Source organism: Aethalodelphis obliquidens, unplaced genomic scaffold, assembly GCF_003676395.1.
Source record: "Aethalodelphis obliquidens isolate GAN/ISIS:26980383/991018 unplaced genomic scaffold, ASM367639v1 scaffold53, whole genome shotgun sequence".
Lineage (NCBI taxonomy): Eukaryota > Metazoa > Chordata > Mammalia > Artiodactyla > Delphinidae > Aethalodelphis > Aethalodelphis obliquidens.
This window is the reverse complement of record NW_020837997.1, coordinates 11,496,913-11,521,153: the sequence shown is the minus strand read 5'-3', so window position 1 is coordinate 11,521,153 and position 24,241 is coordinate 11,496,913. Positions and strand designations below refer to the sequence as shown.

Below are 24,241 nucleotides of genomic sequence, written 5' to 3'. Positions count from 1 at the left end.
CCTCATCCAGAGCACGGGGGAGCCGGTGGCCTGAGGCCACCTCGCTCCGTCCTCCGAGGTGTGCTACTGCACAAGGCTGTCCCCGCCCCTCGCCGGCCTTGATTTCCTTTCTCTGCGGGTCACCTACCATCCTGAGCATCTGTCCCTGTCTCTCTTCCGCAGGCACCTCGGATGCTAATGGGCTCCCAACCACCCCCAACGTCAACGGCGGGGGTGGCAGCGCGCTCGGGGGCGCGGGCGGCGGGGGCGGCGCGGCGGGAGGTGTGGAGAACGGGAAGCCAGGAGCTGATGTGGTGGACCTCACGCTGGACAGCTCGTCGTCCTCGGAGGAGGACGAGGACGAGGACGAGGAGGACGAGGACGAGGACGAGGATGGCCCCCGGCCCAAGCGTCGCTGCCCCTTCCAGAAGGGCCTGGTGTCGGCCTGCTGACCGCTGGCCACCGCCGCGACCAGCCGGACACTCGACTTTCCTGGTGCTCACCACGCAGAGGGGCGCAGGCGGGCCTCGGGCACAGCGGGAGGAGTGATTTTTGTTTTTTTTTTTTCTTTTTATTGTTGTTCATTTTGTTTTTCCACCCCTTTCCCTGGCTCCTGGCACCTGTACCTCTGGACTCTCCTATCGGAGGATTAAAAAAAAAAAAAAGTAAAACGACAAAAAAAAAAAAGTCAAAAAAAAAAAAAGAAAAACAAACAAAAATCAAACTTAAAAACAAGACAAGCCACCCACACAGCCACTTCCCTGGCCGGAGTTGGAGCCCGAAGTCAGAGCCAACCCTGGGAAGGGCGGGTGGGCCCAGGTCGCCGCGCCCCCCGGACGACCATTTCAGCTGGTGCGAGGGACCGGGCGGTGGGGATGCGGGGAGGACAGCCTCTCCCCCGGCAGCAGACCCCGACTCTGACGTTCGTCTGTTCCTTTGCTTTCTCTCTCTCTGCAAGCGTGTCCTCTCCTGAGAGCCGGGAGCAGGGAGCGTTTTTTTTTTTTTTTAGCAAAGAAGCCAGGGGGGGGGGGGGGGGGGGGGGGGGCGGGGGGGGGGGGGGGGGGGGGGGGGGCCAGGGAGGGTTTAGCCACAGATGTGTTGTATTTTTTGAAAGTGCAATAACTTGGTATTTTGAAGACCCGGCGTGTGGCCAGGACCCCCGGCGGAAGGCGGGGGCCCCAGAGCGCGGCACCGTGTGGCGTGGGGGGGGTCTGTTTTCTAGCCAGCTACCTCGGTAACTCCAATTCAGGTTAACTTCCCTACGGAACAGCGCAGGTGTCCACGGACGCCGACGCCGCCGTCGCCAGCCCCCTCCTCAGCGGGGCAGGGGGGCGTGGCCACTTCCGAGGGGTCGGCAAGGACCTGCCCTGGCCTCTCCATTCTGGGCGGTTCCTTCCCCCTCTCCTTGCTCTTGGGTTTTCCGACGGGTACGAGGCCTGCCCGGCACCCGCTCCCCCGGGAGCCTCACTCTTGTCTTCCAACAGGACTGGGCCTCAGCTCCCTGCCCAGACCCAGGTGGCTCCTGGCCGGTGGGGGGGGGGGGCAATCCAGCGACCACGGGGGCCCAGAGTGGCCCCAGACGCCTCCAGGGACCCGCAGCTGGGTGCCCGGCCCCCCGCCCAGCACCCTTGTCCCCCGGAGGCCACACCTGGTTCTCCAGATCTCCTGTGCCCGCCATTCTTTCTGCTTTTTCTTTTCTTCCCCGCCGCACCCCTCACCCCCAAGACCCGGAATATTTTTTCTTTGTATAAACAGAACTCTCCTAGTCAGGAAGCAATATCATTTCAGGTCTAAAGAAGAAAGGGACATGAATCTGGTCGAGGGCAAATTCAGTTTTACTGTATAAACTCGGTTGTGCAGTTCAGCCCTCCCTCCGTCTGCACTGGCAGCCGAGGGCCGCTGTTTTCTAATATTTGTATTCTAATTTAATTGTTTTTTAAAAACGCAAATAAAAAAGTCAAGGTGAAGCTACCGCAGCGTCCACTTCTCTGTGCGTCGGGGCCATGGCTGGGAGCAAAGGACAAAACCTGTGCCCTATCCACGCTTCTCCTGGCCTTGTGCTGCATGGCCTTCCGGATTCAGAAGTCACAGCATTTGGTCAAATGAGAAAGATTCCACCTTGAACTGCGAGGTCCAGTGTGTGTCTCCTGGACCGGGCAAGGAATTCAGACTGAGCCACTGAATCCCAGGATGGCCCCTGCCCCCCTGGGTGGCCAAGAAGATACACAATGGCCAATAAGCTCCTTAGAAAGATGCTCGACATCATCAGTCAACAGGGAAAGGCACGTCACAACTGCCACCTCACCCCTCACCCCCACTAGGACGGCTAGATGGCGAGGACGGGGATTAAGTGAGGACCTCGAGCTCGCCGGCGGGAATGTAAGATGGGGCAGCTGTGGTGGGAGAGTCCTGGGCTGGAGTTGTCATCTGACCCAGCAACTCCGCTCTTAGGTGTCTACCCCAAGGTCAACGAAAACAGGCTCACGTAAACACTCGTACACACCTGTTCACAGCAGCATGATTCACAACAGCGAAAGGGTTGTTGTGAAACAATAACCCTTTCACCTGGGAAAAATCCAGATGTCCACTGACAGGTGAATGGACACACCACGTGTTCCATCCACCCAGTGGAATACGATTCAGCCTTAAAAAGGAGCGGAGCACTGACGCTCGCTACAGTGTGGATGAACCTCGAGGACATGATGGTCAGTGAGAGAAACCAGACAGAAGACCACATAGTATGTGATTCCGTTTATATGACATGTCCGGAACAGGCCAATCCACAGAGACAGGGGTTAGAGGTCACCAGGGGCTGGGAGAGGGGGATATGGAGTGACTGCTAGTGGGGAAGGGGTTTCTTTGTGGGGTGATGAGGGTGTTCTAGAACTAGATGGAGGTGATGGTTGCACAATTCTCCGAATATGCAAGAATTCTCTTAGCGGGGGAGGCATGGGAGCCTAACCGAAGATGCCCTCCTGGGCCGAGTGGCTGCAGAACCATCCTTCACCATCATCCGAGGCCTCCAGTCTCCCTCTTGGCTGGCTCAGGTCCCCTCGGGGTCTGTCTGTGGAAGCCCTGGTCCCCTACCCACCCTGGCCCGAGTTGGAGACCTGGGTCCATGTAAGCACAGACAGGCAAGTGACCTTGCTGCTGATGGAGGACCCCCGGAGCCGCCACTCTGCATCCTCCCCAAGCTCCTGGCAAAAGCTGGCTGGCCCTCCTCTCCCAGGCCGCGGCATGGCCATTGTGTCCCCTCGGGGCCCCTCCATCACCCCACCCCCACCCCAACCCGCTGGCCCCAGTCTGACGGAGACAGACGGGAGGAGGGCTCTTCCAGGGCCCTGAAAGTGGCTGTGTATGATGACCCCAAACCAGAGGAGGGGCTGCAGCCTAAGACCCCTGTCCCCAGTGAGGGGACCCCGGCCTGACTTCCCCGGGGAAGCGTGGGTGGAAGCAGCCAGCTTGGATCCTGGGTCATGTCAGTGGGGCCCAGCGTGGGCTGGCACCTTGGGGCCCTCTGGCAGACTTGATGTTCCCGGGCTGAGGCCACCCCAACCCAGGGCCTCCAGAAACCCTGCAGTCGGAGGTGACCGAGGAGGCTGCCCAGCCGGCTCTCCCTGCCCACCCTCATCCTCGCCCTCACCGGCCCTCAGGCCCCTTCCTGGTGCCACCCGCCCATGCCCCGGGGTGTGGGTCACCTCCTCTGTAGGGGCCCCAGGCCTGGTACTACTGGCGACACCCACACCACCCTGGAAGCCCAGAGGCAGGGTCACTGCATCCACGCCCCTGCCTCCCAGGCCTGGTAGGAAGGGTCAGACTGAGTTTGAAGTCCTCTCCCTGGAACCCAAGTAGGGGGGCCCGGAGTGGTGTTGACAAGGGGCCCAGCCCACAGGGAAGGGGCCCCCCAAACCCTCCATCCCCGCTCCCAGCCTCCCCCACCCCGCCCCAACAAAACACAAAGAACATCAAAATCAGGCAAATGAGGCAGCAGCGGTCGTAACAGGCTGCGTTTAGTGGTTTTTTTATGTACAAGAAAAATGATTTTTTTTTTGTCTGGTTTTTCATCATCTTTTGTCTTTTTGTTTTTGTTTTTTTGTTTCTTTTATTACTTTTAAAGCTTCTCCCTCCCCACCCCCCAAAAGTGCATTTTTATCAATTTTTTTTTTAAATCTCCCACACTTTATAAAGACTCTCAAATACAGTCTATGGAATGTCTGCTCTGTGCTCTGTGCCCCCGGTGGGTGCCACCCCTGCCCCCCTCCACCAGGCCTGGCCCCCCAAAGTCCAAGGCACCTCATGTCTGGGCCCGGGTGGGGCAGGGGGGACCCTGGGCATTGGGACCCCTGGCCACAGCCTTCAGGCAGCCCCAGCCAGGCGATGGAGGTCTCCCCAGCCCCCTCCATCTCCTGCCCTGCCCCCCCACCCCCCGTGTAAATCTATATATTTAGTGCGAGCTAGTCTTACTCTGAGGTTATGGCTCCTGGGGTGCCCGAGCCCCAGGCCCTGACCCGTCCTGCGCCAGCCAACATCCCCACTCCAGGAAGGCTGCTTCCTCAGCTTAAATAACTTTTTTAAAATAAAACTGCAAATATAAATATCTTTCTTTCTCAAAAAATAGGATTTTTGCTTTTTTTTTTTTATTGATTTTTTACTTTTTTTCTCCTGCTTTTCCTTTCACTCTCGTTTCTTGCCGCCTACAATCCTGGCTGCCTGGACTGCCTTGGTCCTGGAGGAGCCCCTGCCTCTTCTGTCCCATCACATGCCACGAGGCCGTTCCCTCCACGGACAATGGGTCTCAGTAGTGCAAAGACTCCCCAGAACACTCTTGAAGGGGCTGGGGGACCCCTCCCCCCTACCTAAGACCCCCTCCCCCTTGGAAGGAAGCAAAGGGACAGCCACGTACAAACAGGGTGACAAGACAGGATAGCCATGAGGGGTCTCCTGGGCGAGCTGCCCACGGGGGGGCAGACTTTGGTATGGCCCAGGGGAGCCCAGCTGGGCACAGGTCCAGACTCAAACTCTTGTCAGGCTGGGCCTGGTCCGGCACTTTACATTCACTGGTTTTTAAGGTTTGTATTTTTTTGCCTTTTTTTTTTTTCTCCTAATCTCAAAAGGCGGGGTGGGGATCAAGGTGAGGGGGCTAGCCAGGGGGCAGCAGCAAGGGTGCTAATCTCTCTCTCCCGGGTCCTGCAGGCTGGCGACCGCTCCAGGTGAGGGCTCCGGCCCCCACCATCCTGCTGGCCCACCGCCGTCGTCCCAGGACGCCCTCCCCCCAACCCCTGCCGGAGCCCCCTCCTGGAGTTCCCCCCGCCTGGACCTCACTCATACACAAGCGCACACACACATTCACGCAGCTTCACCAAGATGATGGAAATAACAATTTCGCTGTTTTTCTTTTTTTCTTTTTTTTTTTTTGTACCAGGCAGTTAAAAAAAAAAAAAAAAAACCCCAAAAAAAGAAACCACAAAAAAAACCCCAAACAACCAAACAAAAAAACTTTTTGCTCTGTCCTTTCTGACCAGTCAGCACGTTCCCCCTCAAAATTTTTTGTTTGTTTCCTGAAACGCGAGAATTCAGCAGTATCTTTGGCAACACTTTATCACGACCTTAATTTAAAGAATAAAAATAAAATTGATCCACGTCTATATACAGTATGTGATTGCGCGGAGTTGGGGGGCAGGGCCTGGGCTGGGAGGGCGGGGGTCCCGGCTCTGGGCCCATGCAGATGCTGCGGCCCCCGGGGATGGGCTGGTGGGCAGCAGGAGAGGGGTTAAGGCGGAGTGGGTGGGCAAGGCTGGCAGAAGCTGAGCGCAGAGCTAGGGGTAGGGGTTTAGTGCAATTCCCGAGGAGGTTTGTGTTAAAGTGTGCTCGGCGGGGGTTCAGCCCTTGCCCCCGCTGTAGTCCCAGAGGCCTTAATCCCCCAAGCCTGGTCTCCCCCCACCCGGCCAGGACGACAGCTGTGATTTTTCAGTTGGTTTTATTGCGAGGGGGTGTGTGGGTAGTGGGGGAGAGGGCTGTCCCTTCAGGGAACCTCTCTGGGATGGGGTAGGGGTGCAGGTCCCCCTAGCCTGGGCACTCGAGCTCCCTGTTCAGCTTGCATGGGTTGTTCTCTGAGAGAGCTCGCCCCACGATGCTGGGGTGTGGGCGGGGCCACCCGGCCCTGGGCTCCCCTGCCACCCCCCTCAGGAGGGGGGGTCCTGAGACATCTGGGGGGCTGACAGGCTCAGGGGTGGGGGGAGCAGGAGGAAACAAAAAAAACTGTCCTGTAGAAACAATGATGAAAGTTGCCTTCTTTAAAAGCTTCCCTTTAAAAACAAGAAAGAGATTGGGTCTGTCACAGAACCAAGGGGCACGGGGTGACGGGCCAGCAGCTAGAGGCGGGGAGCGGGGACACCCCCCGCACCTCCGGCTTTTGACGAGGAAGGGTCTCCGCTCAGCAGAGCGTCTATTTACAGGGCCCCACGCTAGGGTTGCATATGCGACGGGGGATGGGTGGGGGGGAGGAGGGTGCCCCGGCCTCTGGCGACACGGCCTCCCCAGCCCTGGCCCCAGTCCGTGGCCTGTGGCTCGGTCAATGCCGGGCCTTTGGGGAGCCAGAGGCTGGGGGGAGGCGGGTGCCAGCCCCCAGGTTACAGTCAGTGCCTTTGAGTAAAAAGAGGGGTGCAGTGGGGGGTGGAGTAAGGCCCTGGAGGTGAGGCCCCCTGTCACCCACCTCGGTGGGGATGGTGTATCCAAGATGGCAGCTCCTCGGTGGCCACAAGGAAGGGCGGCCATGTTGGAGGGTGGGGGGACAGCAAGGGTCGGGGGACAAGGGCAGGGAGACGGGATTGCTCCGGCTGGTTGGAAGGCCAGCCCTCTCTCGGGCCCATCCCTGAGCTGGGGAGTCGGTAAGGAGGGTCCCCGCGGACACGGGTGGCCACTGTATGGCTAGCAGGTGAGGAGATGTCTCCAAATCAGAACCCAAAAAGGGACAGAATGGGGGGGGGGGGTGCGGGGGGGGGGGGGGGGGACACGGCAGAAACACAAAAACCCCGCAGTCCTGCCTGCAAGGCGAGCCCCCATGGTAAAGCACAAATACCTCAGAAGGCTTCGCCCTCACCCGTGACTTCCTGACCCCCTTCTCACCTCGGGGAACAGAAGTGGATTCTACGTTTGTGGTGGGTTTCTTTTTTTATTATTTTGTACAAAAATAAATCGACTTTTAGGAATTTCTGTTTGCTCTCTCTCGCTCTCTCTCTCTCGCTCGCTCTCTCGCTCTTATTTATTTATTTTTTTTGTCTTTTTGACTTTTCATAGAAGTTGGTTGCAACTTGTAAACATGTTTTTAAATTAAGAATTAAGATAAAGTGTAGTACCCGTTCTGTTACAAAGTGCCAAGACTTCTATTTGTGGTTGGTTGTCTTGTTTTTTTTTTTTTTTTCCTTTCATTTTTGTAAAATCTTGTTTTTATTGCTTTTGTGACATTGGAACTTCTGGACACTCTCGCTCCCCACATCCCTGCCACCGTGAGACCCTGCGTTCCCTCTGCTCTTGGCTCTCTCACCCCACAGTCGCCTGCTCCTCTGAGGAAAAGTATATTTTATATATATATATATCTATATATAAATTTTGTTTTTAAGGAGGAAAAGAGAAAAAAAAATCTAAAAAGTGCTTTTAAAAATCGGGACAGGGCTAGGGGAAGGGGAGAGGGTGAAGACAAAAAGTTTCGAATCTCCAAACGTCTCATGGGGTCTGGGGTGGGCCTGGGTCGGAGGACCAAGACGGGGGTGGCAGGGGCACCCTGAGTGGCGGCCCGCAGGTCCCGCCGGGTTGTAAGTGCCGTGAAGGAAGGCGGCGGGGGCCCTTGGGGAGTCACCCTGGTGCCCTCCCCCCCCTTCCCCGTCTTCTCCCCTTTCTCCACGCCTGGAAATAAATAGATTTGTGTCGCGGTGGCCAGGAGATCCGGGGGACCACAGGCAGGGACGGGAGGCAGGGAGGCAGGTGGGGAGACGGAGGGGGAGACCCCCACTTCGGAAGTGCCCTGAGGAAGGAGGGTGGGGGTGCGGATGGGGCCGTTTTAACGTCCGCTCACAGCGGACACAAATCATTTTTAAGGTCTTATCTCAAAAGACTCTAGAAATCAGCGGGGGCGGGGCAGGGCGAGGAAAAGAAAAGCCCCCCCCCTCCCCCGCCATCCCCGGCCCACGCCCCCGTGACCACCCTCACCCCTGCTGGGACCTGGGGCCCTGATCGGGCCTCCGATGGGACCCCAGACCCCGAACCGCGGGGCGCCCGGGGAGCTCAGAACCCTCGTATCCCACAAAAACCCCAAGCTGAGCCCCGAAAGCCATCAACGGGGTGGGGGGCAAGCGGGGCTGGGGGTGGGGGGGCGAGGGTCCCCGTGGAGGGAGAGAACATCATGAAGGAGAAAAATCTGAGAAAAGCACTACCCTAGATTCTGTGACGCTTCATATATATATATCTGTATATATATATATATATAGATATAGATATCTGTATATAGATAGATTTCTTTTTTTGTGTTTTTTGGGGGTGGTGGGTGATTTGCTCTCTCTCTCTCTCTTTCTCGGGTTTCTGTTTTCTCTTTTTTTGGTTTTCAAGCGAGTCCGGCCGCGAAGCTGCCATCGGCGGTGGCCCCGGCGCCCCCGTCGCCTCCCCCAGCGGCGCCCGCTACATTCAACCTGCCCAGGCCGTCGGGGCTGGCCTCGTCCTCATCCTCGTCCTCGTCCTTAAAGTGCTTCTCCTGGCCATTGCGCCGCGCGTCCGGCGACCCGGGCGGGGCAGGGGCGCCGGGCGGCACAGGGGCCCCCGGGGCGGGGGCGGGGTCGGGCCCCCCAAGCCCGCCACCCCGCACCCGGGGCTTGCGGCCGCGGCGTGAGGGCACGCCGTTGCAGCCGTCCTTCTTGAGGTGTCTGTGCAGGTGGTCGGAGCGCACGAACGTCTTGCAGCAGCTGTCGCACTGGTAGGGGCGCAGGCCAGTGTGGACGCGCATGTGGTTCTTCAGGTCGTAGTTGTGCGCGAACGCCGCCCCGCACTGCTGGCACAGGTACGGCTTCTCGCCCGTGTGCTTCCTCATGTGCACCTTGAGCTTGTCCTGCCTGTGGACGGGCCGAGGGTCAGCTGGTGCCCGGCCGGGCCCATGCCCAGGATGGAAGCCCCCCGTCCCCGCCAGCCTCGGCGCGGGGAAACCGGGACCCTTGCGGAAAGGTGGGCTGCGGCAGGGGCGCCCCCGTTTTGCGGGGAAAGGGGGTGCGGGTCCCCATTCTGAGAACAGCACCAAGGAACCCACTAAGGTGTGAAAAGGGTCTTGGACCCCGCTCGCTGTGTGGCCACGGGGAAATGGCTGAACCTCTCTGAAACCCAGTTTTTCTTTTGGCCGCACTGCGGGATCTTAGTTCCCCCACCAGGGAATCAAATCCATGCCCCCTGCAGTGGAAGCGCAGAGTCTTAACCACTGGACCACCAGGGAAGTCCCACTGAAACCCTTTTCTTATGCATAGGAGGAGGAAGATAACAGGCCTCCCTCCCACCTGGGGCTCTGCCCAGTGGCAGGTGCATGGCTTCACACTACAGGCATTTACTGAGCACCTGCTGCATAGCAGACCCCGTTCCAGGTGCTGAAAATGCTACAAGGAACAAGGAGGAATGCCGGAGTATTTGGTAACAGAGAGGGTTAAGCTGTCCTGGCTTTAGCACTGAAAGTTCTGTGTCCTGGGAAACCCCTCAGTCACTGAAAATCCAGAGCAGCTGGTCACAGTAGTAACCAAGTCCCCACCCCAGGGACCCCACCCCCTACCCCCAGTTCCTGCCAGATCTCCCCTCACCTCTGCCTCCCTCTGCTCTGGCCACACTGGCTTCCTGGCTGTCACCCCAACACGCTGATAACAAGGAGCCTACCTCAGGGCCTTTAAACATGCTGTTCTGGCTACCTGGAGCACTTTTTTCCCTCCCAGATCTTCACAGTTGAATTTCAGCCCAAACGTGATCTCCTCAGAGAGGCCCTCCCAGACTCCCTCAACCCCGGTCCCTCATGCCACCGCCTTTGTTTCTCATCTGTCTCCCTGACTGGACTGTGAGCCCTGAAAACAGGGACTGGGTGTGATTCCAGGGCCCCTCCATGCCCATCTCACCCACAGGGAACTGTGTGGACCTGGCTCAGCCTGGGGCCTTTGGCCCACAAAGCTGGTCACCATATCAGCTCTGGGGAGGCTATGGCCCAGGTGTTGCTCTGTCCCCTTGAGCCCTTGAAATGTGGCTGGTCCAAGGTGAGATGCGTAAGAAGTGCAAAAGGCACCCCAGATTCTGAAGACTTCATTTGCTCAATGTACTGTACAAGATCTCATTTATAATTTTGCTTATTGATCACATATTGAAATAGAACTAATGGACTATGTAAAAGTATGATTAAAATTACTTTCACCTGTTTCTTTCACTTTTTAAAAATGTGGCTGCCAGAAAATGTAGAGTCACGGAGGTGGCTCACATGATATTTCTATTGTACTATGCTGGTCCATAGTGATGGGGGTGGATTCCTGCCTGGAATCCACAAGGCAGGGGCAGGGACCTGGGTCTCCAGAGCTCTGGGTAGAATCTGACCTGCTCCTTGCTGCAGACTCTTATGCTCCACTGAGTCACTCAGGGTCTCTCCCTTCTGATGCCCACCAGACTGAGAGCTTCTTCAGTGCCAGGACTAATAAACTCCTACTCATCCTTCAAAGCCCCACCGGAAATGCCCCTCCTCCTCCAGGAAATCTTTCCCAACCCCGAGACAAAGGCCTGCACCCTCCTCCCCCCAGGCTCTTTCAGTCCCAAGTCCCTCCCTCTGGCACCTCCCACAGAGCTGGTGTCCCTGCTTGGCCTAACTTCTATGGCTTCTTACTGTTCTGAGGATCAAGACCTGGACCTTTGCAACCAGACCCCCTGCCTATTCTCTGGCCCCGTTATACCCCCACGTGAGCCAGCAGAACCTGGGCCACAATAAACTCATCGCTCCCTGGATTAACTTGAGCTGTTACCAGAAAGAGGATGGCAATGGCCAGGCGCTTCCCGCCACCGCCTACCCCGCCTCCTAGGAGCCGGCTAACATGGTCTCCCAGTTGTCCCACTCAGACCCTGGGGCCAGGTCACGGAGGGAACAGGAGGGACTCGGATTGTTCTAGCACTGTACAGAGATGTCCCTAGCTGAGGCTTGGAGGCTCAGAGAGGGGAAGTGACTTGCCCTGAGTTGCACAGAGGGTTGGGGGCTGTCCCAATGTGGGGTGGGGGTGGAGGAAGCCCCAGTTTCATCACTTCAAGCCCCGGCCTGGGTAATTATAGCCCCGGCCGCCACAGGCCCTGCTTACTCAACTCTCTAGTGTGACTCAGAGGGGCCCCTGGGCTCCCCAGCCTGGAGGGAGGGGCGGGGGCTGGGGCCCTGGGGGGCAGAGAGCAGCCAGGTGGGCACCTGGGAGGAAGAGGCCTGGCCTGGTGGCCCTCTCTATGCCTCAGTTTCCTAGAACGGCAAACAGGATCAGCCCTGGGTTGAGGGCGGGGTGGCCAAGAGAGCTCCAGGCCAGAAGGTGAAACTGAGCCTGGCTGAGGGTGGGGGCGTGGGGGAAGGTGTCACCTCTCCAGGCTCTGGCTTGCTGGGCCTCTACCAGGCTGCTCCTCCCAGGCTCTAAGACCCCTGAGGGCAGGACCCACAGCCAGCCCAGTCCACCATCTCCACATCTGGAGCAAGAGGGAGGCCCCTAAGACCAGCGGCACCCCAATCTCACCAAAGGGGGGGAGCCAGGCCACCCACCAGGCTGCCTGCCTCCCGGCCAGTGCCCTTTACCCCTGCCTGGCACTCCTGGGCCCTGGAGTCCCAGCCACACCCTCCTCTCCTGGCTTGCTGGGGAGGGGGCCCAGGTGCTGGTCCGGGGGTCAGCTCCCAGATCCTGTCCCCACAGGGCAGGGCCGGGAAGCTGGGACAATGGCCTCTTTCTTCGGCCTGGGTGGGTGTGGCTTGGGGAACCCCGGGGCTGGTGAGGGTAGGGGGTGATGCTGAGTCACCCAGCCTGGCTAGGCCCCCACACACCAGCCCCCCGCTCCCACTGGGCTGGCCCACAAGGCCCAGCCTGCCACCTCTGGACTCTTAAGACCAGATCGCAAAATCCCCCCAGCCTGGCCTCAAACTCCTCCTGTCCAGGGACCAAGCCCAACGGCTCCCGTGCCCTTTTCCCTCCACTGGTTGTGGCGAGTCCCTAAGCTGAACTGGCCTCAGGGCCTTTGCACTGGCTCTTCCCTCTGCCTCTCCCTTTCCCGCTCCCCACGGCTCCCTCCTTCTCCTCCTTCAGCTCTCAGTCCTCGGGGAAGCCTCCCTGTTTAAGGCAGCACCTACAACCACACCCCGACCCTGTTCTCTGCTCTTTTCCTCCCTGGCACTTTCCACCAACTAGTGTTATCAGTTCTGCGGTTTTATCTCGCACATGCTCCGTCGCCCCCACGGGGATTTTGGCTTGTCCCTCCACTTTTAGAACAGGGCCTGGCACCCAGCAGGCACTCCATAAATGTTGGCTGAATGAAGCAAGTCCCCCGGGCTCACGGAAGACTTCAAAGTTACCTAACGACCAGAACTCCCTGCTCCCAGTGGGGCTGTCACCCTCTCCCAAGGCCCAAATGCTCCAGTCGGGATGAGAAGAACCACCCAGGGAAAAGGAAGAAAAGCAACTCCTTGGGCCCTTCCTTCCAGCCTCACGCAGGTCAGCACCGCCTGGCACGCTTTATGTTCTAGTGGTCACCTTGTTTAGGGCCTGCGCGGCACCACCCATCCAGGCTCTCTCGACAGGCGCATGGGGGTCGGGGGTGCCCCGATGGACAAGGCACCCTTGCAGGGCAGGGCGTGGTGTTGTTTTCGCACGCGGAGGCAGGATGTGAGCGTGCTCGCGCAGGCGGGGCAGGGGGTCCCCGTGTGGCTGCTTTTGGGGCAAAGGGCCCCCAGGAAGCACCCCCCTCCCCCACGCCCCCCGCCACGGTGGCGCCGGCTCACCTGGTGAATCGGACCTTGCAGATGTTACACTCGTAGGGCTTCTCGCCCGTGTGGGTCCGGATGTGCCGTGGCAGCTTGCCGGCGCCCTGGATGACCTTCTCGCAGATGGGGCACTTCTGGAAGGCCTTAGCCCGGATCTTCTTCTCCACCTTCTGCGACCAGGCCGGGTAGACGTCGCCGTCGTGGGCGCCGCTGAAGTACTTCAGGTAGTAGTCCACGACGCCCTTGTCATCCGCCCGTGACTCCTCGTCGCTGTCCCCCGCCGTCGCCGCTCCTGCCCGGCCCACCGACGACATCATCTGCTGCAGCAGCGTGCTGGCCGCCAGCCCGTCCGTGTCGGCCCCGTCCCCGTCCTCGCCCTCGGCCGTGCCCGACAGGAAGCCCGGAGAGTCGCCCGGCTCCGGGGCCGCCTCTGACAGCGAGGCTGCCTCCTCCTCCCCGCCCCGGCCGTAGTGGCCGTTCTGTGTGGCGGTGGACGGCTGGGCCACGGGGGGTGGGAAGAGGCCCCCAGCGGGGGCGTCGTCATCACGCTCCGGCCACAGACCTGGGTTGCTATCTCCCTCATCCCCGTCCCCGGCCGGGGGTCGCTCGGCTGGGGGGCCGGGCCCGTAGAAGTCCAAGCCATTGCAGTCGCCGGCAGCCACGGCGGCCACGGCAGCAGCCACGGCCTCCTTGGTGGCGTCCAGGTCATCGTCGGATGCGCCAAAGGCAGACCATGGGAATGAGGCGGCGGCGGCGGCGGCGGCGGGCAGGCTGTTCATGGGGTTGCTCTGGAAGAACTCGAGGTACTCCTTGGCGCGAAGGAGGTTTCGCTGATCAATTTGATCTACGAGGTCCAGCTGGCCGGCATCGGCACCCGCATCGGCCGCCAGGATCTGCCGGTCGAGGAGGTCGGCGCAGACGTGGCTCACGGCGGGGATCTCGAGCAGGCGGGCGGCGCTGAGGATGTCGCCCACGTTGGCTGTGCTGACGGTGAGCGTGGCCGTGTAGGCGAAATCCATGAGGGCCGTGAGCGCCTCGGCGCTGACGAAGTCGATCTCGTACACGTTCTGCTGGTCCACCACGGCACCCGACGTGAACAGCTTCTTGAAGTACTGGCTGCAGGCAGCCAGCACCGAGCGGTGCGTGGGGAACTCACGGCCCTCCACCAGGATCACCACGTCGCACAGCAGGCCCTGCGTCCGCTGCTCGTTGAGTCCGCTCAGAATGTCGCTGCTGTGGTCGGGGAACGGGATCCCGATGGGGCCGTCCACGCCGCCGGCCATCTTCCGCGCCAAGACCTGCAGCGCCGGGGAGGAAGGGGCGGTCATGAGGGACAGGGAGGGCCGGGCCCACTGGCTGGGCTGCGAGGCCCTCAGAAAGTAGTGCCCCCACCTCCCCCACCAGCCTCGGTTTCCCCAGCTCTGCATCAGGATGGTCCATGGCTGGTTCTGCATCATCAAAGTGAGAGGACGTTGGCGAAACCCAACTGGGTGCTTCAGAGATGAACACCGGCCCCCCTCCCGGCTTTACGAGAGAGGGGAGTGCCTGTCCAAAGGACAATTTGAAGTGGCGTGGGAGCACACAGAAGGTGCTCAATAAATGCCCAACACAAGTTGTTTCCTAATGAATCTGAGCACGGGATTCTGCCCATGCCCTCTCTAGGAGGCCACAGTGGTGACATAAGGCACCCACCGTGCGCTGCCCTGGCTGAGCGCCCAGCAGTCCCAGAGGCAGCACCGTCTCCACCGCAGAGGTGAGAAAATGAGGCTCAGGCTCAGGGAGTCCCAGGGGCCCACGGCTGCACCTCAACTCAAACCCAGGGCAACTGACCCAAGAGCCAATATCCAACCAGCATGGCCATCCATCCCTGCCTAGCCCCTCGGCCTCCCTAACCTTCTCTCCTGCCTCCTGGTCGGGCCCAGTTCTCTTGGGGGGCTCTGAGTCAGGAAGGGGTAAGGCCAAGACCCAGGGACCTGGCCAGGGTCATCAGGGCCGTGGGCGTGCCCTGGTGGGGTGGGGCGGTGACTCTGCAGGACAGACCCCTTCCTGCCCTGTGGAACCCCTAGGACGTGGCTCAACCCTCGCAGTGAGTAACTGGGGGAAACCAGGCCACTGCCTGATGCTCCTCCCTGCCCACTCAAGCTGACCCTGTCAAGGAGGAGTGGGGGGCCAGGGGGCCTCCTGCCCACCTCCTGCCTGGCCAGCCCCTCTCCTTTTGGCCACCCTGTTTGCACTGTTCAGCCCGGGACGAGGCCCTGCCACTCTCCGGGCCTCAGTCTCCCCATCTGTCAAATGGGCAGAAGCCTTTGGAAAAGCAGGGCCATGGGGGGGACTCTGTCCCGCCCCTCTCCCCTGCCTCCTATTTTCCGCCTTCCCCTGGGCTGTGACTCATCCACCCACTTGGGCGCTTGTGCAACCCTCTGGCTCTGTCCCCACCCCTCCACCCTCTCCGGGGAGCCCCCGGCTGCCCCAAGCCACCCAACAAAACCCACATTCCTCCAGGCCCAGCCAGCCTGCTTTCAGGCCAGAGCCTCTGCATGTCTCTGGGGAGAGGGCCTGAACCGGGCCTTCCTCAGCCTCTAAAGACCCCAGGACCCCCAGCTGGGTGACCCAGCTCAGCTCTAACACAGATCCCTCCCACTGTGCCTCTAGTGGGATACAGGCGGCTGGCCCGGCAAGGGAGCTGGGCTTGGTCTGGTCAGTCCTAAGGCCAGGGTAGGCCTGTCCCGACCCAGGGCCGCCCTGCGAATGGGGTCCAGGCCTTGGGGCCGACACAGAGGCCTTTGTGTGGCGTGCAGGCGGCCAGTGCACTTCCCGGGACGCCTCTCTCCGCCGCCCGCCCTCTTTCCCACCGACCGCACCAGCTGCTTAGCTCCCGCCTCTGTTCCGCCAGCCCGCGGTGGGTGGCGGGGCAGGCTCAGATGTGGCTGCTGGGAGCAGGAGGAAGGGGATGGGGGCGCGACCCCCCCCAGGCTTGGCCACGGGAAGCCTCGGCAGAGCCCCCTGTGGCGGCTTCCACCCCCTGCCACCATCTGCCGTCTGGCCCCGGGCCCCAGGGAGCGAGTGGGCAGATGGGACTCCGGATCAGACCGGCCTCGGCCCCTCCTCGCCCCTCCTCTGATCCGGGCCACCAACGCGCCAAGATGGCCACCCTGGCCCTGCTTGCCAGTGTCCCCTCAGGGGTCCTCCTGGGGCCTCTAGGTCAAGACCTGAATTGGTCCAGGTGACTCACCCCTCGCCACGGCCCCTCCACCCCCGCCTTCCCACCGGCACCAAGCCCACCGGGCCAGGCGCTGGCACATCCTTACTTCAAGCGTGAGGCTGCCCAGGCTCCCACTTGCTGGAAGCCACCCGGCTGGGAAGGAGCAAGCTCCGGCCTTGAACCTGGCCTGGGGCAATGTACCCAGCCCTGGGCCTGGATCTCCACCAGCTGGAGGAGCCGGGCCACATGCTAAGAGCCTGTTGTGTGGGGCAGCCCTTGGGTCTGGGCTGGGTCTGAGGGTCCGCACCCCTGTCCTTTCCCAGCTGGGGCCTCTATTTCCCGCACATAATCATCTGAGACCCTCCCCCAAAGGGCAGGGCCTGGGGCAATACCAGCCAAGGAAAGCCCCAGGGAAGTAGCATGACCCCCATTTACAGATGAGAACACCAAGGCCCAGAGACAGCTAGAATCCAGGCCAAGGGCACCCAGCAAGGCTGATCCAGGAGCTGACAGAGGCGAGAGGCTGGGGGTCCCCCAACCCTCCCTCCCCGACACCTCCCAGCCAGCCACAGCCCCTTCCCTGGCCCTGGAAACTAAGCTGACCCAGCCCTCTCTCCAGGAACATACGCCACCTGCCTGCCACGCCCGGGGCCACTGCCCTCCCCCTACCCGGGGCCTCTCAGGGCCCTCCCTCTAAGAAAGCAGAGGAAGACCCTGCCAGGTGGGAGAAGGAAGTCACGTGGGGTCCAGGCAGCAAAAAGCACCTATTACTGAGCACCCACTGTGCGCCACAGCACCGTCTCACCAGGTGACCCCTGTGGCTCCCTTCCTGGCTCTAAGAGGCCCTGCTGGCACCTGACACCTAGTAGGTGCCCCGACACGTGGCGGTTTCCTCGGTAATAATGAGCCAACGAAAATTCTCTCCTCCAGGAAGCCTCACCCCCTCAACGACCAGGGTCCCCTGAGCCCAGGCCCGCACCCACCCAGGGCCCCATGTTTCATCACAGCTCCACCCCAACACTCGCCCCCATGGGATTTCCGGGGCCGTTCGATGCTGACTCGGCGGCTGGCCGAGGGGCAGGTCTCAGCAAGGCTCTTCCTGGGCTGGAGGTGGGGCGCCCTCCTCCCTCTGGGCTGCTCCCAAGCCACCCTCCACCCCCCGCCCCCGGCCTCCCCTGGGCAGTGCACGGTAGGGGCGCAGCAAACGACAGGAGGAACCAAAGACCAAAGAGCTATGTGCTGGAGAGCCCACACCCAGCCCCGCCCACCTGGCTGGCAGGCACACCCAGTACCAGGGGACCGTGCCAGTCCCACCTCCAATCTAACCTAGGGTCACTTGCTGCAGCAGGCAGCAAGGACCCGGGCCTGCTTTTTGCCCTCCCAGGGGGCCTCCTCTGTGCCCTGGAACCTTCAAGAACTAACTGGACCCTGGGCTTTAGAGATGAGGAGAGGCTCAGGGAGGTGATAAGGCCAGGGCAAGGTCACACAACAGACCGGCAGCCAGGCTGGGACTCAGATGCTCTGACTTGAGCCGGCCTGAGCTGACACCTCTCAACTACTGGGGATGCAGGGAGAGGTCAGGAGCGTCCTGACTTGGTCCCAGGAACAGCAGGTGTCACCCAGGAAGGACCCTAGGATTGTGGGAAAGGTGTCCTAAGCATGGGAAACAGCAGGGACAAAGGCTCAGCGGTGGGCACCTGGGAGAGGGGCAGGGGAAAGAGGCTAGAGAGTCCCCAAGGTCAGGTGCAAGGTGAGGGTTGGGGCCGGGCCTCCTCCTCCCCCCCACACTCCTCAAGGGGTGGCCAGCAGTGGATAGGTAGGTAATTGCCACCTGACGCCTTCCTGGAGGAGTGTCCAGGGATGCGGGCAGCTTAACAGGGGGTTAAGGCCTCCCTCCCTACAACTCAGGGAGAGAATGAAAGGAAACTATATAAGGGACCTCTAACACCTACTACCTGCCACAGCAGCCCGCGTCCATATCCTGGCTCCTCCATTTCCAAGCTGGGTGAACCTGGGCCAGGAAAAGCACCTCTCTGTGCCTCATTTTCCTTGGGGGTTGTGACAGTGGCAAAGGGTTCCACTCTCATCCTCTTAGCGAACTTTGGCCTAGGACCTACTGTGTGCCAGGGACAATCCCCAAAGGCCCAGTGAGGCTGTTTACCCCCTCCCTTGTGGATTGGGGGCTTTGAACTTCACCTCTGAACGTCATTCCAGGAATCCAGCCCCCTCCCCAACTACTGTGTACCAAGGAAGTGTGTGGTGAGCCCCAGGAGGAAGCTGAGCCATCATGTGTGTGGGGGGGAAACCAGGCCCAGAGAGGGTGGGCGGCCGCCCCAAGGTCACACAGTAAGTCTGGTGCCCAGGTGCGGCTGCCAGGCCAGTGCCCAGCCGCCCCCGCCCCCTCCCAGCCTGGCAGCCTGTGTTGCAAGGTTGGTCCTGACGGGTTACCCCGCCCCGACCTGGTGCCAATCCCCGCCTGGCCCAGTACCGAGGCCGGGGTTTAATGGGACAGGAATGCAACGTCCTGATCAGGAGGTGGGGGGCACCAACGGCTCAGGGTGACTGCTGGCTGCCAGCTGTCAGCCTGCCCCCTGCCCGCCTGTCCTCGCAGGCCTCCCTCCAGGCCAGACACCAGCAGACAGGCCCTCGGCCATTTTATGTGTCCATTTATTGCCCTAAATGGGGAGGGGCTTCCTGCCCGGGGCCTTAAAGGGCCAGAGGCAGGAAGGTTGCAGGCCCAGTGGGAAGTGTGTGTGTGGAGGCTGGTGGGGGTGGGGACTAGGAGGTCATGGGGATCCCATCTGAGCCCCAACTCATGGGTGGGGCTGAGGCCCACCCTGTTCCCACGCTCTGAGTGCTGTCGTGGGCCAGGAAGTACAGCCCCGACACCAAGACCAGCTTCCAAGAGGAAGCCCTGTGAAGAAAGAGCCATTTTCAGTGGAAGTGGAAGGAATAAGCTTCCTGTCACCGGGAGTAACCAAAGCCAGGCTTCACAGAATCCCATCCGTGCCTACACTGCCCTCAACTCAGGCTGCACCTGCTTATCCAAGATGCCCAGGAGAGGCCTGGGTGACTTCCATCCAGACTGCTCCCTCCCTCCCCTGAGGCCAGCTTGTCACCTGGAGGTGCCTGTACCACCCCCAACCCCACCCACAGCCTGAGCAGGTGGACTGCTCGGCCTGGAAACCCCAAAGGGGTGCTTGGCCCACTGGGGCCCCAGTGTCCTATGCCTACAAATTCAGCCAGTTCCCTCCTATCAAACACATCCTGATGGGAGGTGGGACCGAGCCTTGTTTTCCAGTCAAACCCGAAAGGCGTGGGTGAGGACACTTCCACCAAGTGGCCGTCCACAGCCTGCTGGGGGGACAGATGGAGGGGCTGGTCCTTTGGCCAGATTCTCCACAGGGCGCCTTCCGCGCTTTGGTGCTCCAAAGACTCGGGACTCAGGCCGCAAGGGCAGGGGCTGTTCCTCAACGGGGCTTGACGGGAGCCTGGTCTGGATCACCTCAGCAGCAATGCTCATAGCTCTGGGAGGAAGGGTCTGTAACCACTGCCCCACTTCACAGGCCAGGAAACTGAGGCAACTTGCCCAGGGTCACACAGCAGAGCTGGATTTGAACACGGGTCACCTGTCTGGCTCCATCTGGCCAAACTAACTAGTCCTGCCAGGGCTCTACCCTCCTCTCCCACCACACACACTGCCCCCAGGTACCAGCAGGGGACTAAATCCCCCCACCCTGGGGGCCTCGGTGGGGGGAGGACAGCTTATTCTCACGCCCCCTCAGAGCTGCCCTGTGACAGCCCAGAAAAGGGAGAGGTTTGCCTGAGGTCACACAGGGAGCCTGGGGCAGGGCTGGAGTCCAGCTGACACCTGTGAACTCAGGGCATCAGAAAAGAGATGCAGGAGGGGCTCCCCCAGGCCCTGACACCACACAGCAGTCACTCAACAAACATTCCTGGGGAATCACTGAGTAAATCCTCACTTTTGGCCTAAAGGTAATCTCCCCATTGTATCGATGGCAAAACTGAGGTTGGCAGAAGGGAGGTGACCTCCCTAGGTGGACCTCAGGTGGAGCGGAGGGCTGGGCTGAGATTGGACCACGGTGGCCCCCACCCAAGCCTGTTCCTCTGGTCTCCACTGCCCAGGGCTGTTGCAGGGTGGTTTATGGTCTATCAGGTGCCTGGAGCACAAGATGACAGGTGGGGGGGTGTCTCAGACACACACACACACACACACACACACACACACACACACACCCTCCAGCAGAATCCCTGCTGTGTCCTGAGCTGACCCAGGTGCTTCCTCCATGAGGGAGGCAAGGAAAGGGAACACAGGTGGATCTGCAGGCAGTACCTGGGGGGAACCCACAACCACCTCATTTTACAGAGAAGGATGCTCAGGCTCCAAAAGGCCATGGGGCTTGTCCAAGGTCACAGAGCAAGTGGGCCAGCATTTGAAACCCCTGTGGACCCCCTCCTCGGGCCAGCTCTGCTTCAGAGGGGTTGGCCCTGACTCTTGGCTCTGGGAGGTGACCTGGGTCTCCTCGGAAATAATGGGTTGTAAAAACACAGAGCCCTGCCAGTCTCCAGGGGCCAAGGTGCCAAGGGGCGGGGCTGCAGCTCAGATGGGGTGGGAAGGGCCTGCCTCAGAAGACTGGGAGGCAGGGAGGCTAAGGCCCCTGCTGTGTGACCTTGGACACCTTGCTGCCCCTCTCTGAGCCTCACTGTCCTCTTGGGGCAAAGGCTCCATTTGGCAGACAGGTGCCTGCTGTGAACCTCCAAGCCCTCTGGAAGATAGGTGGGCCGGCGCCCCTCGGCTGTAACACACAAAGGACTTTGGACGCGTCCTAAACTAGGAGGCAGGACCACAAGGGTCAGACCCAGCCCTGGCTGGGTGACCTTGGGCTGCTCTCTGCTTCCCCCAGGGCCTCAGTCTTCCCTGCCCCATAGGGCACCACTCTGAGCCTTGCTCTAAGCCCCTGAGGCCCCACGCTAGCGTCTGGCCTCCCCTCCTGGTCTCAGTTTCCTCGCACGGCATCGGGGACCTCCACCAGCCCAACCAGCTTATGGGTCAGAGGGTTCCAAGGAAAAGAAGGGAAGGAAAAACGCCAGCACAAGGTATAGCTATTGCCTCGAGAACCTTCCCCAGTGGACGAAGGCTGAGCACTGCCGGGCCTCAGTCTCTCACACAGAGAAAAGGGTGCATGGGCTCCCCGCAGCCACCCGCTGCCGAGGGCCTCTGCTGAGAGTTGCGTGGCTCCCCGCCCGGGCCAGGGTGCTGACTGGCCACCACGCAGCCAGTCAGCCAATCAGAACTGAATAATAAATACCCCCCCAAAGTGACCCACGAATTAAAATTTCAGTGTCCCCGTTGGCTCCTCTTTCCTTCATTAGGCATGCGGATCCCAGGGCTTCGCTCTTCCAGCCACTGGCTCCTGCCCCCCCTTCTCCCCTAGGCTCCCGTCTCCACAGCGATGGCTGGCGGTAAACAGAGCCCCGAGCCCAACCGATAAGTGCCAGGCCCCACCCGGGGTGGCCCTCGGGGGAGAATGCCCCCCTACCTGGAGCCTCCGGGGCCTGGGCAGCAGCAGGGCCTAGCCTGGACTCCCCGGACCTCTCCCAAGACCAGCTCTGCCAGTAGGAAGTGATCGGCTGGTCCTGGGGAGGGCCCCCCAGTGTGGGAGCGGCACACTCAGGGTTACGCCCTGGCCCTGTTGGGGTGGGGGTGGGGGGCTGACATGGAATCCTGGACGCCCTCTCCGGCCGGGCCTGCTCCGGCCCTGGTCCGGGAGGCAGCTGGCAGGGAGGGGGGGTGGGGGAAGCCAAGCAAGCCCGCCACCCATGGGTGAGCCAGGTGGGCACACCCGGTGGAGGGGCACCAACACCTCTCTCACTTCCGCCGCCTGGCTAGGGGGAGAGAGGAGTTGCCTACCTCCCCCTGCCACCCCGCCAACTGCTGGCTACATTCCCCAAACATTTAGTGGGTGCCCACAGGGTGCCCGGGCCTGGTTGGACAGCAGTCTCTTGCCGCGGTCCACCGGACTCCCTCACCGCCGGCCAGCCAGCGCGGACAGTGCCTCCCAGGACCCGCAAAGGCCTGGGCCCCGGGGGGTGCACCGGCCCCAGCTCAGGCCCCTGCCTGGTTCCCAGGCCCGGGGCTGGGGGAGGGGGCCGGTTCCTAGGCCGGGGAGGGAGGCAGAGCGAGGGAGGGGGCCGGATCCCACCAGTTCACCCCCTCCTCTGCCCGGGCTCAGGGTTCGCACGTGGTGGTGGCGTCAAGGGGAAGGAGGGGTGTCCGGGCCAGAGGAGACGGGGTCACGCGCTTTGGGGGCGCGGGCGGGGCAGAGGGGTGCTCTCTGCTCCCTACCCCGGGGCCGGGGCCGGACGGCCGCGCGGGCAGGGCGAGGGGCCAGGCCGGTCCCCCCGCCCAGGGCTGAGTCAGGCCCGGGCGGGGGCAGGAAGCGGCCCCCTCCCCCGCCCCGGCCGCAGTGCGCGGCCCCCGCCCCGGCCCGCGGGCCCCCACCGCGCCGCCCGCGCGGGGGGCTCCTACCTCCTTCCCGGGGCAGCGGCGAGGGGGCCCGGCCCCGGCGGCGGCGGTGGCGGCGGCGGCTGCGGCTGGGCTGGCTCCCTCCGAGGGGCCGGGAGGCGGCAGTGAGCCTGGCCCCGCGCCACCCCCCGCCGCCGGCGGCCAATCCCCACCCGGGCTGGGGGGAGGGCGATGCAAATTACCCCGGATCTGGGTCCGCCCGCCCGCCTCCCCCACGCCCGGGCCCAGCCTGCACTAGGCCGCGCATCCCCGGGCTCGCCTGCGCCGCGCGGCCGCCCGGGCCGCCGCCCTCCCCGGGGAGCGCCGGGTGGGTGACCCCCCCCCGGGGCGGGGGGCTGAGGGGAGGGGGGCTGGGGACGGTTACACAACCAGGCGGGGAGGGGCCCCGGGGCGGGGAGGGGGCCGGCCCGCGGGCCGCGCAGCCGGAAGCCGGGGACCGCCACCGGCCCCCGGCAAGGGGAGCCCGGCTCCAGGCCCCGCCCTCTGGCCGGCAGGGCCCGCCCTCGAGCCGCGCCGCGCGATCGGCCCGCGCCCATTGGCTCTCCAGCCCGCCGCTCACCGCCCCTCCTCCGCACCGCCCCTACCCGCGGGCCGCGGCGGACCGCCAGCGCAGGGCACCCTGGGACTTGTAGTCCTATCCGCCTGCCACCTGCCAGCCGCGAGCGCGGGGGAACTACGATACCCAGAGGCCCGAGCGGCCGCGCCCGCCCACCCGGACACCCCACCCCTTCCCCCTCCTTTGCAAAGCCCCCCTCCCTGTTTTTTCAGCCCCCTCCCCCCCCTCCCCCATGGAGCTCAATCCTGGCCAACTCCAACGTATGCACGCAGCACCGAATAGGCCCCCGGGGGGCGAGAGCGCCCCCAGTACCCAGCTGCAAACTTAGCACGCGACGCGCCCCCCTATCTCCCCACGCCGGCTCCCCCCACCCTCAATGCAGCCCCGCTTCCCCTCCCCCTCTCCCCGCGCGCCTGGGAGCCCCGAAAAACCATGCACGGAGGGGGGGGGCTGGCGCACAAGCCCATGCACTTCGCCCCCAATACCCACTCCCGGGCGGCGCCCCCTCCCCGCCCTCGGGATCCAGGGCGCCTCCCGCCTCCGGGCAGCTGCCAACCACCCCCTCCTCTGAAACTTGCGGGACGTCCCCGGCTCCCGGGATCGCCCCTTCCCGAGAGGGCAGGGGTGGGCGCAGCGCCCCCGGCCCGTCCCCGCCCTGCACCCCGCGCTGGGGGCTACGCCGGGCGCTGACTTACCTCGCGGGGCCGGGCCGGGGCCGGGCCGGGCCGGGGCGCGCGGGGCCGGGGCCCGGAGTTGGGACTGGTCTCCTCGGCCGCTCGCCTCTGGGGTCTGCGTCTCGCTCTCCCCTCGCTGGCTCTCCCCTCGTCGCTCCCTCGCTCCGGCGGCGGCGTCACTGCCCCTACAGTAACTGTACAGTACAGCCAAAGCCCCGTATGATGCTCGCGACTCCCTTCCTGGTTTCTCCGAGGGCAAGAGGGGTCCTCCCTTGTCTTAAAGGTGCCGCAG

The 24,241-nt window shown here is 62.2% G+C and overlaps 2 protein-coding genes across 6 annotated transcripts in view; one reads left to right on the top strand and one right to left on the bottom strand.

Annotated features, from left to right (window-relative positions):
* The window catches only part of PIAS4 (protein inhibitor of activated STAT 4), a 24,405-nt gene extending 23,742 nt beyond the window's left edge, over window positions 1-663 (top strand). The window contains exon 11 of the mRNA XM_027085503.1: window positions 163-663. Coding sequence (XP_026941304.1) covers window positions 163-431 — 269 coding nt within the window. The 3' untranslated portion in view covers window positions 432-663. The remainder of the gene's footprint in view (window positions 1-162) is intronic.
* On the bottom strand, window positions 505-24,241 carry ZBTB7A (zinc finger and BTB domain containing 7A). Of its 5 annotated transcripts, none has more exons than XM_027085498.1 (3): window positions 23,971-24,241; window positions 12,989-14,268; window positions 4,874-9,077 (listed from the first exon to the last, which is right to left on the bottom strand). In XM_027085498.1, exons 2-3 carry the CDS (start codon window positions 14,251-14,253, stop codon window positions 8,576-8,578), a joined length of 1,767 nt encoding a protein of 588 aa, XP_026941299.1. In that variant the 5' UTR covers window positions 14,254-14,268; window positions 23,971-24,241; the 3' UTR covers window positions 4,874-8,575. The 5 variants fall into 5 exon arrangements, with proteins under 5 accessions (XP_026941303.1, XP_026941299.1, XP_026941302.1 ...); XM_027085501.1 differs by lacking the exon at window positions 23,971-24,241 and adding an exon at window positions 22,723-23,071; XM_027085500.1 differs by lacking the exon at window positions 23,971-24,241 and adding an exon at window positions 16,279-22,634.